The sequence below is a fragment of the Camelus ferus genome, chromosome 20 (assembly GCF_009834535.1).
Source record: "Camelus ferus isolate YT-003-E chromosome 20, BCGSAC_Cfer_1.0, whole genome shotgun sequence".
Classification (NCBI taxonomy): Eukaryota; Metazoa; Chordata; class Mammalia; order Artiodactyla; family Camelidae; genus Camelus; species Camelus ferus.
In genome coordinates, this window is record NC_045715.1 from 17,361,711 (window position 1) to 17,375,810 (window position 14,100).

General features: G+C 39.9%; 2 protein-coding genes across 6 annotated transcripts in view; one reads left to right on the top strand and one right to left on the bottom strand.

Moving 5' to 3' along the window:
* Window positions 1-14,100, bottom strand: part of LOC102517286 (cytidine monophosphate-N-acetylneuraminic acid hydroxylase) — a 216,339-nt gene that overhangs the window by 118,304 nt on the left and 83,935 nt on the right. The gene's annotated exons all lie outside the window — the stretch shown is intronic.
* The window catches only part of CARMIL1 (capping protein regulator and myosin 1 linker 1), a 281,411-nt gene that overhangs the window by 1,952 nt on the left and 265,359 nt on the right, over window positions 1-14,100 (top strand). For all 5 annotated transcript variants that reach the window (XM_032462599.1, XM_032462600.1, XM_032462601.1 and 2 more), the window contains exon 2: window positions 3,806-3,903. In XM_032462599.1, the coding sequence (XP_032318490.1) occupies window positions 3,806-3,903 (98 nt within the window). The remainder of the gene's footprint in view (window positions 1-3,805; window positions 3,904-14,100) is intronic.

The following is a 14,100-nucleotide window of genomic DNA, read 5'->3' on the forward strand; positions in this document are numbered from 1 at the left end:
CGAGAGGAGCTCTAACCGCGCATTCATCTGCAGTTGAGGAATTTGCCCCGCTTGTTTCTCCTTTTAACCATAGTACTTTGGAGGAGTTTGTGTGTGCTCTTCCATTTAGTGACTGTTAACTCAGCAGGTGAAACTTGATGAAATGAAGCTGTTGCTAGGTTTGCATGGAAGATGGAAGCTTTTGCTTTTGTTGATTGAAAAAAACCTCCAAAACCCAGCTCTTTACCAAATTTAGGGTATAAAGTTACACCTACTCCCGCAGTCGTACTTCTGCCTCTTCCCTCCCTAACCCTGTAGAGTCCGCTGGGAGTGAGTGGTCCCTCCAGTTCTGGGAGGCTGAGGTTTTGCCAGTTACCTACTCGGAAAAGGAAACAAATGCCCAGAGCCTCTGAAGATGCCTCCAGAGGTCCTGACAAAGAGAATTTAGGGGAGAGTTTGCCTTGCTGGCGGGGGATGAGGATAACTAAAGATGGTGGCGGATTTTTAAAATTACTTGAGCCTGGTAATGAAAAATATAGGTAATGACTTAGACCCAAGAAAAAGGGTAGTGAAGGTTGGGATGGAAATATGGTACCTGGTTTATATTGATGGTTCTCAAATAAATCCTTTGGCATGTTTTAAAAGTTGAATTTAACCCTTATTTAGAAATGGAATTTTTATGTTTATTTAGTCCTGCCCATCTGACGTATCTTTCAACCAGGTGACGCATGTTTTTGTGATATGCTCAACATGATTTTTCTGGGCTTTTAAATGGTAATGAGTCTGGGCTGGGGGTAATTTCTGCATCTGCTTTTCCCTCTAATTTCAAGTGCTCACAGGCATTCTGCTCTCATCAAGTCAAAATGGCAACCACGTGGAAACCTCAATGTAGTTCCTGAAGCTAATCCCTCAAGGCAGTTAAAACACGTGTTGTGTATCTTTCTGTTTATTGAAGTAATACAGGCTTTTTGTTAAAAAGTTTTTTTTTAAGTGCAGAGAATGAGAATATATGTCACCCATAGTACCACTCCAAGATAGCTACTTATAACCTATTGGTATGTAACTTTCCAGTCTTTCTGTGTGTGTGTGTATATAAATATATATATGTATATATATATATTTTAAATCGAGGTATAGTCAGTTTACAGTGTTGTGTCATTTTCTGGCATACAGCACAATGCTTCAGTCATACATGGATATACATATATTCATTTTCCTATGTTTTTTTCATCATAAGCTACTTATGTGTATATACTAAGTCAATTTCAGATGCTCATTTCCCACAGTTCTTCTTAGGGGACGGAGGAATAGCCTGTCCCTGTTTGGGGTTCTGATAAGATAGGAAGCTACATAGAGAACTCTCTGTGCAGTGAGCTCCCCCACAAGTCCCCATCCCCCCACCCCCAAGAAACATTCCATCTCATTGCTGTTCCCTGAATGAACTACTTCTTCATATTCTCTGCCCTTCTTTATGCTGGCAATGCCCTATCCTCCCCTCCTGCACTCTTCTCTTAGTGGCTCTAAACTTGTTGTGGGTTTCCAATAAGAATATTTTGATCACCCTTTAATAAACATTTATTTGTTAAGCTGCAATGCCTACTTCATTTAGTGTGTATAATCTAAAACATAAACTGAAACATATTGCAAATAGACGTAAAAATTCTACTGTTTTCTTTCTGCACTTCAATGGATTGTAATGTATACTTTGCTTTGGAAACCAGTGGTCTATTTCCTACTTCAAGATTCAGCTCAGGGGTCCTTTCTGTCCCCTCCTACATGAAGTCTTCATGTATCTCCTTGGTTGTGATCTCATGGTAGGGAGTGCATTTTGGTCTAGTGGCATTAATCCAAGTCTTCCACTAGATTGTAAGTTCCTGTGAAAGGTAGGGGCATCCGTAGCCCAGCACCTGGTAAAATACTTGGTACACAGGTTATTTCTGTGTATATATATTTGTTGAAAATCTGAATAAACTGAAATGATTATAATACACAATACAGAGCTGTGGGGGTATAGAGGAATTTGCTATGTTTGGAAGGAAAGTAGGATCTAACCTGGAGGAGAATAGGGAAAGTGCAACCCAGGAAAGAGAATGATATATACAAAATCCTAGGGGTGTAAAAGATGGAGATGATAAGGTCTTTAAGTGGGTTCAGAGAAATTAAGCTGAAAAAATGTGAAAGACCTTGAGTGGCACACTGCAAGGTTTGGATTCATCCAGAAGTGACTGTGACTCATAGAGCAAGAGGGACGTGGTCAGATCAGTGGCTGTGGAAGGGTCACTTTGGTTCTGGAGGGACCAGGGGCTGCTGATAGCTTGGAAGTCATGGGCTTAGTTCTGATGAGAGATTCTGAGGCCTTGAAGGCAGGGTCTGGCCCTGGGGGGTCAGAGCTATTGATGGGGTAGTTCTAGGAGAGGAGGTGACTGTCTGTCCGAGAGAAAGGAGTTGGAAATAAACAGGATTTGTAGCTTCATTCGGGGCCAGAGGTGGGGCAGGGAAGACAATGAGTTTGATTTGGGACCTGTTCAGTTTGAGGGACTCACAGGAGTCCCAGGAAGACCTTTCCACCACTATCCCACTTTTCAAGTCTCCCCTTCTCTCTCAGTTCCTCCTTTTCCATTGCCTTTGACCACTCTTTGGAGGGTGTTGTGCTGTGATGATTTTGGAAGGGCAGATGGCCAGGAGCAACCTGGCTAAATTGTTTGGTCTATGTCAGGTTCTTTGCCATAATTCCCAGCCTTCATGTCGAGGCACTCCTAGAAAATGATGATAATATTCGCATGGCATTGTCAGGAACACAGAGTCTGTGGGGGACCAGACACAATCAGCCAAGGGAGTTTATGAATTCCTCTTGGCTTATGGTCTGCCTGCAGTTGAGTGCCCTGTGGTGCTGCCTGACGTTGCTCTTTTTTATTTTCTTGTGTATGCATCCTGTTTGCCCAGCAAGATTATATCATGCCCTGTATGGACTGCTGTTATGTCATATGCTTTTATATTTGCCTCAGTATCTGAGCACAAAGAAACTCTAATTCGAAAAGATACATGCAGCCCAATGTTCATAGCAGCATTATTTACAATAGCCAAGACATGGGAGCAGCCGAAGTGTCCACCAACAGATGACTGGATAAAGATGTGGTGTGTGTGTGTTTATATATATATAAAATGGAATACTACTCAGATGTAAAAAAGAATAAAATAATGCCATTTGCAGCAACATGGATGGACCTGGAGATCATCATACTAAGTGAATTAAGCCAAGAAGAAAAAGAAAAATACTATATGATATCACTTATATATGGAATCTAAAAAAAAAAAAAGATGAAATTATTTACAAAACAGACAGACTCACAGACATAGAAAACAAACTTATGGTTACTAGGGGGAAAAGGGGGGAGGGATAAATTGGGAGTTTGGAATTTGCAGATACTAACTACTGTATATAAAATAGATAACAATGAGGCTGTACTGTATAGCCCAGGGAACTATATTCGATACCATGTAACGGCCTATAGTGAAAAAAAATATGGAGAGGAATATATATGTATAAATGAATCACTATGCCGTACACCAGAAATTAACACAACATTATAAATCAACTATACTTCAATAATAAAATAAGATAAAATGCAAGGAGGAAAAAAACAGGGCATAAAGTAGGTGTTCATTAAATACTGGGTGACTGATAATTATCAAGCTTGCTAAAAAGAGCCAAAAAAAAAACAACAATAAAAACAACCAAAAATATTCTTTTAAATGCTCTGCCCCCCGCCCCCATGCTTTTTTCTTATTAATAAAAGAATATAACAGAACTATTCCCTTCTTTCAGAAAGCGTAAAGGATGTTATTGGCCGAAAGATAAAAATTGCATTGAAGAAGAAAGTGAAATTGGAAGTTAAGGGGGACAAAGTTGAAAACAAGGTGCTGGTAAGTATTAATGGTTTTTAAAAAAAAGTTTGAAAGTGAAGAGGTTTTTCCCTTCATTGTTTCGATTGCCTGATTTTTATGCACCACTAGTTCTGTGTTTTTTATTTGTTTTTAAAGTTCTGGTGCCTATTTTGTCCTAGGCTAACTGGAATATTTGTCCATGGAAAATTAAAAGTAGCATAATTTAAATTTTAGAGACTGACATTTTTTCAGAATTGTCTTTCTTAAAGTCGTAAAAGTCACCCACAACCAGGTCACCTCCTATAGACTGTTTTCAAGTTCTTTAAAGTTGGATGCTAAATGGAGCTTACTTACCTTTGTTACAGCTGAGTGCCTGTTATTATTTGTAAGGACTGAGGGAGGAGTTTAAAAAATTCATATCATGTCAGTTTAATTATTAAAGTTTCTCAAATTTTATGCGAGCATCCATCTCAGGGTGATGAGCTGAGAATGTGAAGAAAACATTTGTCATTTTTACCTTGGTTTGTGGTGTTTTGGAGGGAAATGCCAGCTGGAGGCAGTATCTGCTAGTGCTGAGATGGGGCTGGGGTAGGGGGGTTCCCTTCAGCTTGTGGGGCGAGTCGCTAGGGTCCGAGGGCTTGGGCCTTGTTGGGCACAGAGTTGGTAGGGAGTTGTCAATGCCTGAGTGGTACCTTTAGAAAGGTGAAAGGCCTTTGGTGGTGTTTTAGTGGTTTCTATGTTGAAATTGTGGCGAACCTTAATTGAAGCTTAGGTAAATACATCTTGTTTGTGTTTTTATTGGAGAGAATCCTCTGTTTATCTTTTTGTCATTAGGAATTTTGAAACATGCAAAAGTAGAGAATAGCGTATGGAACCTTGTATACTTTTCTTTCATCTTCAACAGTTTTTAGCATTTTGCCAATATTGTTTTCTTTCTCCACATTTTTTCCCCTTCTGGAGTATTTTAAAACAAATCCCAAGAGTGTGTCATTAAAAGAGCATATTTTTAATATTCTATTTCTTCACTTGAAGTTGTGACAGAATTTGAAGTATCTTTTCAATATCATCGGTCTCAAGAATCTTTTTTATTTTATCTTTTAATTTTTTTAGGAGGGGAGGTAATTTATTTATACTGGAGGTAGTGGGGATTGAAACTGGGACCTTGTGCATGCTAGGCACACACTCTACCACTGAGCTGTACCCTCCCCCCCGAGAATCTTTTAAAATATCTGACTGCCTTCCCCTGGAGATGGAAGGATTATGCTATTTTTTTTTTTTTTTTTGGAAGGATTATGCTGTTGATGGATAACTTCTACTTCTCAGTGGATATGTTAGGATGGCAGAGAAATGAAAGTGGAAAAACTTGATTGTGTGACTTTTGTCCTGCAAAAAAAATGTGTTCATGTAGATTGCATAATTAAGGTTATCATAGCAGAAGTGGTTAGTGCCATCCTTCTGCTTTATTTAGCTTTAATGAAGAGTACATTTCCTTAGAGCATGCTTTCTTTAATATTGTTCAGCCATACGATAGAGGTATTTTTTGGCAATGGTCGTGTAGAGAGAAGAAAGTTTGTTTCTGCCATTTGTTGTTTCATATATTTATAGTAACTGATCACAAGATGAATTCACCTGTCTACAACTTAAATATCAAGTAGAATTTGCTGCAACAGTCTAACATGGTACGTGGTATTATTTGACATGGATACTAATCAAAGTAAGAATAAACCTATGCCATAAGTCAAATTTGCAAAGTTTAAATCGCAAAGACAAATTTAAATGTCCTATATAATAAAGTTAGCACCATAAAAATAGTTGTGATTAGTTCTTACTGTTAAGATTTTTTGAGGGGGGCTTATCTTAACATTAGTTGGAGTTAAGATTGTAACCAAATTACAAATGTATTTGAGTTTAAGTGTATTTGAGTTTATCTCCCCAAATCTGGAATCCAAGCAGTTTCTAGTGGCTTGGTGTAAACTTGTTTTGGCTGTTCCTTACTTGCATGGGCAGGAATTATTAATAGAAATATTCAAGGTTTCACAAGCTTCAGGTTTGAGCAAGATGGTCTACGAATTATCCTCCTTTAAGTTGTTGATTTTAGAGTTTATGAATTTAGAGAAATTCAGCTACTTAAACTAAAACCTTGGGGGACTCTCCTGATAGTTTGCATTTCTGAGTTTCTTTTGGCTGTCAGTCCAGTAAAATAGGTTATAAATGAGTTGACCCAGTACTTTCAGTATTTATTTTTTTGACTTATTTCTTGTTCCTTTCCCCCAGTGCCCTCTCACCCTTGGTGTTTTTCCTTATAAAGCTAAGAGTATGTTGTATGTTACTTGGTTCCTACTTTTTGTACTTTGAGACTTTATACTATTTCTAGCTTATCTTTTAAAAAAATATTTATTTATTTATTTTAATGGAGATTCTGGGGATTGAACCCAGGACCTTGTGCATGCTGGGCACGTGCTCCACCAGTGAGCTATACCCTCCCCACATCGCTTATCTTCTGTAGAGCGTTTATCTTCATCTTCCTTCTTCTCATGGTCATAAGAGCTACTGTTTATTGAACAGGGACCAAGTGCTAGGCGCTCTGCTGAACACTTAATTATACATCGCCTTATTCGATCTCACAGCAGCCCTCTGAGGTAGACACTATTTACATCTGCATTTGAGGAAACTGAGATTTGGAGAGGCTAGAGTAACTTGCTTCAGGCTGTCTAGCTATTTAATGACAGAGCTGAGATTTGAACCCAGATCTGTCTCACTCAGAGTCTAGCTGTTTCACCCTTATGCTCCAAATAGAAAGAAAACATCCTTTGGCTTGTTACTCAGTGGCTGCAAACTTTCAACCAATGATGGAGAAGATTTCGACCTTAGAAGGATTAGTGCTCCCTGCGTTAATTTGATTGATACGTCAATTTCTTCCATACTTGTTGAGTGTCTATTGTGGGCCAGACACATGGTATGTACAAGATGGACAGATTCTGACTTCCTGGAATTCAGAGCTCAGTCCAGTTGGGGAGATCAACATCTCAACAGGCAGTGCTTTGAGATGTGCTATGAGCAGGATGATTGGGGGCTAGGGCAGCACATGACCCACGGTCCTGAGGGCATGGAGGGAAGCCGAAGCTGACACCCAGTGGATGAATAAGAGTTGCTAAAGGAAGAGAGTAGAGACATGTTCTAGACAAAGGAAACAGAATATGCCGGGAAGCCAGAGAGAGCTTAGCATGTTAGCGAAACAGATTAAGTACAGCTGGACTGAGGGGTTCAGGGTGGAGAATGGCCGGCGTGAAGCTGATTCCTTTCCTTGTAGTTGGGTAACAGGTAAAGTTGGGACTGGTTAAACAGGTCTTTTCCCACCACCTGTTTCCAATGCCCGTCAGCTGAACTTCCTCCTCCCCTCTTTAGGGAGGCAGAAGGGCTCAGCACTTAGGACTTGGACCTTGGAGTCACACCTGGTTCACACCGCAGCCCAGCCACTTTATAACGTTGTTAAACCTCAATTCCTTTCTCTCGTGAAACAGGCCTTAGAAGAGTATCTGTTTGTAAATGGCTTCTTTGAAGATTGACTCGGATGTATTTTTAACACTGCTTACTTAGCACAATGCCTAGCACATGAGAAACACTCAAAAAATAATAAAGCAATAGTTTTCTCAGTGGCACAGAAAATGCCCATCCTTCCAATGCCCATTAAATATCCACTGCTTTTATTGAGAGATTGAATTTAGTTCATCATAAGGCAAGCATTTATTTATGATTTGTGGTACCTTTTTAGCAGGATAGGGTGCAACTGACAAGATCCAAAATTCCTAAGGTATGTGCTGGTCCAGAGAAATTAGAAAGGATAGAATGTTCAGCAGGGAAAGTGTTCTGTGGTCAAATAGCAATCAGGTGTTACACAAGGATAAACCGGTGTCTTTACTGCATGGCTTTGATTCAGAGTCTTTAATGCCGTATGTGCATTGTAGATTTCTAAGTATGAGATAAAGTATACTGTCTTTCCCAAACTTATATGGAATGACTGTAAGTTAGGAAACTGGGATGTAGCAGGCCCACGCTGGTGCCTTTGGGACCAGTTAATGGGAAGACAGAACAGGCTCTCCATCATTGGGAATGTTCTCCTAGGGAACAGTTGTTTGGCCTGTATTTTTTATCTAAGTGGCGGGCAGGTCTGCTGTAAGCCACATCCTGGTGCCATGTCATCTGTTGCTGTAATAATATCTTTCTGTCTTGTCTTTAGGGGATGTTGTTAGGAAGTGATTCTGTGTTTCTTAGACTCTTGGTCCTTCCTCCTACTTGCTAATTGACTCTTCACCCAGTTTTTGCAGTACCTGGACTTTTAAAAGTGTAATTTAATTTCTGTATTTTAAAAATCAAACTTTGCATTTTCAGTTATTTGTAGATTTACATGCAGTTGTAAGCAGTAATGCAGAGAGACCTTCTGTACCCTTTATCCAGTTTCCCCTAACTTGCAAAACTACGGGACATGACCACAAACAGGATGTTGACACTGTTGCTGTAAAATGCAGAACGTTTCCATCACTACAAAGCTCCTTCCAGTTGCCTGTCATGGCCACACCCACCTACCTGCCAGACTGCTAGTCGCCGCGGATCTGCTCTCCATTTCCGTAATTTTATCACTTCAAAAATGTTACATAAGTAATCACACAATGTATGCCTTTTGGGATTGGCTCTTTTTGCTTCGAATAATTCCCTGGACATTCATCCAAGTTGTTATATCCTTTGGGTTTTTTTTTTTTGTTTTTTTTTTTTTGCTGAGGCGTATTGTGTGACATGGATGTACCTCGCTCACCCATTGATGGACTGGTAAGTTGTTTCCAATTTTTGGCTCTTAGGAATGAAACTTATATAAACATTTGTTTCCAGATTTTTGTTGTTGTTTGGTGGGTTTTTTTTTTCTTCAGAGGAGGAGGTAATTAGGTATTTTGTTTGTATATTTATTTTAATGGAGGTACTGGGGATTGAACCCAGGACCTTGTGCATGCTAAGCATGCTCTCTGCCACTGAGCTATACCCCGCCCCCTACTGTTTCCATGTTTTTGTGTGAACATAAGTCTCCGTTTCTCCCTTTTAAATGCCAAAGAGTGTAACTGAGGGATGGTACAAGAATTTTCTGTTTAATTTTAGAAGAAACTGTCAGATGAGTTTCCAGAGCGGCCGTATCATGGTGTAGTCCTCCCAGCAGTGTATGTGTGTGTGATCTAGGCTCTCCAAACCTGTGGTGGCATTTGGTATTGCCTGGGAATTTTTTTTGAGGACTAACGATTGAAAGAAAAATATTGTCAGGAGGAGGCAAGGTCCTTGGCGACCTCTGCCCACCCATGCTGCTGCTGTTGCTTGCCTGGGGGAGAGGAATGTGGCCTCCTCGCTCTCCAGAATGGTGGCTCCGAAATGTTCCATCCTGGTCTGATATGTGTTTTTTCAGTTTCACTTTGGACTTTGGGTTCCATCATCTTTGCCAACTCCTTGTTCTTCCACACCCTTCGTAAAATGGGCCAGAAGCAGGACTTCTTTCTTATTAGACTGAGCAGGAAGTGGTATGCCAATGTAACCATGTCACTTTGTTCCCTTGTTCCCTTAAAAACATCATCATTCATCTAGTGTTCATTTATTTTCTTTTGAAAACTTAATCTGGAGTCTCTTTGACATTTTTTCTTGTTTGGCTATTTGCTTATAACTTTTGAGTATCTTAATTAGGCTTGATAGGAGTAACTTAAGTTAACTTTAAAAATGATAACAAATAAAAGGGATATTATTTGGGGTAACATGTGCCCTTAAAACACTTTGGTGACAGTGCTGTCTTTCCTTAAAATATAAATTCTTCTCCTACCTGTTTATTTAAAAAACTGCATTAAAAATGAAATAGCTCACTCTCACTTAAAAATTTTATAAGCATCTGACCCACACCATCATGAATTATTTTAAATCTCAGAGAGTCTCTAATTTGGAAAGCATTGTTCTTTCACACGAGGCCGTGCTCACTTTGCATGGCTAGTCTGTTTAATATTTTCCTAATTCCCCCGTCTCTAATACCCAGCTTGATTCAGCAGCATGACCTGTGGCATAGTCACAGACAAATATTCACGCTGGAATTTGTGTGTTTACAGCTCAAGTGACATCAACCTTAGCTGATGGTTCTTAGACTTTTTAAAAACCAATTGTGTCTTATAAAGACACATAATTTTCTGTGGAACCAATAAAATAGTGCTATTTTATGAGTATAAGTGTGTTTTGCAGGTTTATAGTTAAAAATCCAAAATACTGGCATAAACGCCATCAGTGATTTCCGTGAGGCTGTTTTGATGACCATAGCTTAGAAATAGAAGAGAGGATTAGATTTGGTTTTGGCAGCATAATAGAGAGACTCCCTATTTACCCGTGAAATAGTACAAATATCACAGTTTTTAAAATAGCTAGTTTTGCAATCTCAGGATGCTTTCCAAGTAAATAGAGATGTCAGGAGAGAGAAGCTGTATCCTGAGTTCTGCACAAAAGTGGATTATCCTGACAGCACAGCTTACCTCATTGTTGATCTCAAACAAGTTAAATTTTGTGTAACATCAAATCATGTGTTTGTGTTTTACTCCAGCAGTTAAAATTGATGTAAGAATGAAATTCACATCAGATGTTTGTAGATTGCAGTGGCTTCTGAAGAAACACTGTTGAAAAATCATTGTTTGAGCCCTCTGGGTTTAATTCCCTCTGCAGGAGGCTCTTGTACCTGTTGTTGGGTAATTCGAACAGTTCTCTTTGTGGAACTGTTAGGAGTCTCAACTTTTAAGGATCACTTACAATTCATTGCATAGGTAATTTTCAAAGCACCTGGGTGAAGTTACATGAGTCCAGAAAACTGAGCTTTAGAAAACAGCAACATTGAAACAATCTTCAGGAGTGGCTGTCGAGACCACTCCTTCTTGCCAAGGGTCCTGGCAAAGTTCTGGGAAATTCAAAATAAAAGAATCCATACTTGAGGGCTTCGGAATTTACCCCAACTCAGAACTGGAGTCATCTCCCACTGATCTCTGGGTAGGGAGTTGGAGCAGGCTCTGGCTCTGGGCATGTGTTTGCAGGGGGCAGTTCTTTCTGGCCAGCTTGAACTTGTTACCTGAGCTGCATTTACATTCTACTTTCTCATCTGCATCTGCCCCAGTTTCTTTTGTAGTTAGGATAGGCGAGTCAAATGACCTTGAACAAGAAGCCTTGAACATACACCAGGCTTGGTGTAACTTTTCACTGTTCTTAAAAAGATCCTCTTTTCAGCCTCTGGGACTTAGGCACCCTGGGACCAGGGCATTTAGGTACACTGTGGGGAGGAGAGGGAGTGTTCTTCAAGTAGTGTGAAGGGGGCATTGTGGAGCAGGAGGAGCCAGGAAATCTAACCAGAATATGCAATGAATTGGGAGATCAGTAGGTAACTAAGTTAAAAAGTTACTTATTTTATAACTATGCAAAAGATAACTTTTTTCCATAGTTATGAAATAGGGTACAGAGAAAACGAAACAAAAAGTTACGGTAATATCTTTATGTTTCATTTTTCTAGAAACACTCTTAATATCTATTGTTAAAGTAGATTGTAAATGCAACTAAAATCTGATGAAGGATAGAACTGTTCCCTCTTGATCATCCTCCCGTTTCTAAAAGGATTCTTTATCTTTTAACAGAATGCAGGGGTTTGGATTGATATATATGGGGCCTATTGTTGTCTAAATCTTTGTTCTTCTATACAGTTTTTTAATTGACGTATAGTCAGTTTACAATGTTGCATCAGTTTCTGGTGTACAGCATAATACTTCAGTCATACATATAATACTTCTCATATCGTTTCTTATTATAGGTTACTGCAAGGTATTGAATATAGTTCCCTGTGCTCTACAGTAGAAATTTGTTTAAATCTTTGTTCTGCTCTATTCTCTCTCTCCCTGTCAATCCCTCCCTCTCTCAGTATATCATTTTCTGCAATTCTTTGAGTAAAGAGGGGTAAAATGAAAGGAGAGGACGCTTGGAGTGGGGGTGTGTGTGTGTAAATAAAACAGTCTGGTCACTTTCACCCACTGGGTCCTTTCTCTCATCTTGGTTGCTTGGGAGAGAATTTGTCTTTTTTGGAAACATTATCTCTTTATGAACTTTGGCCAGCAGATGTCTGGGACTCTTCAGAGACTCCAGTTGCACAGCAAGTCCTCTTAGAGGTAAAAGCAGGGATGTACAAAAGCCCTGAGCTGTACTTACAGCATCTCCAGCCTGTGGCAGGGGTTTGAAATGAATATGCTGAGTTCGTGCTAAGAAACAGGTATCTGTTCCTACTGATTCCTGGGCTTTGGGGGTCTCAGGAGACATTTATGGGCATTGACTGGGATGAATAGGCATGTCCTCCAGGCAGAATCTGGTGTGGACAGACTGACTTAAGCTGACTCTGGGGAAGTTTGTTCAGACCTTGCCCTCCTAGATTGCTGCCCAGAGGGTCTTGGGGCTGGAGGCTTTTTGATGGCCATCTAAGCACGCATCCTAGCCTATAAGAAGTTGCTTCTGTAGCATCTCTGATAGCTGGGTATCCACTTTTTGCTTCAGTATTTCCATTGATACAAGAGTCTCAGAAAGTCCTTTCTTGGTTTGGGCTGGAATTTGTTTCCCAGTAGCTTCTCTGCATTCATTCTAGTGTAAATTACTGGCTTTACTGGAAAATCACAGGACGATTTTTCTCCCTCCTACATGAGTGCAGGTCAGGTATTTGAAGACAGTTGTCATGTTTTTCCTTTGTCTTTTAGTCAGGTGAAATATGCTCACTTCCTGCGAGTCTCAGTCCTTAGAGGACATTGCTTTCTGACTCATTTTTTAGTTTTTTTTTTGGCGGGGGAGGGAGGTAATTAAGTTTATTTATTTACTTTTCTTTAGAGGAGGTATTGGGGATCGAACCCAGGACCTCGTGCGCACTAAGCATGCACTCTACCACTTTGAGCTGTACCCTCCCCCTGCTTTCTGACTTTTCACTGTTCTAATCATCTCACTTTGGACTCATCCTACTTCACCAGTGAGCCTTTTAAACTGTAGGTGTTTGGGGATCACAAATGTTTGGCAAACACTGTTAAACTGAATAAACAGTTTTTTCCAGCTGAAGAAAACAGATTTTCTCAGAGTCTTTATTGGGCTTCTGTGGACTGTGCCTTTCAGAGGGGGGACTGTAGTGTGTGGCATCACAGAATCTGTTCTCCAGACCCTGTAGGAAGCATCGATCAAGGTGCCAAGTGAAGACTACCAGCTGCACGTGGCTTGGCCAAATAAAAGTTTTCTTTTTGTTTTTAAAATTTTGGAAGTATCTATGGTATTTGCATCACTAACAAGCTATGAAATATAAGAAGGCTAAGCCAAAGCATCACCTAGTCCTATCAATTTGGATGCAATCACTGGAAAAAATATCAGTAAGTGTTTCCCACAATTTCCTGTGCTAATATACATAAACTACATGATACAATTTACGAATGGAATCACGAATACTATTTCGTAGTTGACTTTTAATTTTTGAGGTCAAAGCTTTCCATGACAAGACTGTGTATTCATGGTATGAATTTTGTATGGCAGTCCATTCTCCCACTTGAGAGGTGCACCATAATTTATCTAACACTTATGAGATCATTAAGTTGCTTCTAATGTTTTGTCTTATAAATATGTACATCCTCACATTTATTTTTCTTGGATAAACTCCTGGAAGTGGACTTCTTGCTGCCTGATGGACTTTTTAAAATGATGTGTTTTTCACCTGATTGTTATTCTGAAAGTCTCAATAGAGAATCATCTCTCCACCTTGTTAATTTTATTGTCTTTAAAAAAGTCTACTTAGCAGACTGACTGTTTTTTTCTTTTTCTTTTTTTAAGTCCTTGTATTTCTTAGGCAAGTGCTCCTTGGCCCTTAGCTCCCGAGGCAAACTTCTTTCTTGTACTCAGGGACCTTTTAGGTCTGCCTGCGTGGCTGTGTTTTCTTCTACTGCAGTAAGTTTGTAGGCATGAAGTCCTGTGGCTCTGGGTGTTTGCTGGTGGCTGCTGATGGGGTTCCAGAGTCACAGCTCTTGATTATCCCTGACTTGGCTTCTCTTCAATCAGCCATAGCTTTTCCTTTGCTGAACCCCAGCTCGGTGTGAGACTGCACTATGCCATTCAGATCTTGGAACTTTGCCCTGGTCCCAAGACTTCCTTACCTTGGGTCCTTGAGTGCCCTGATAAATGGTA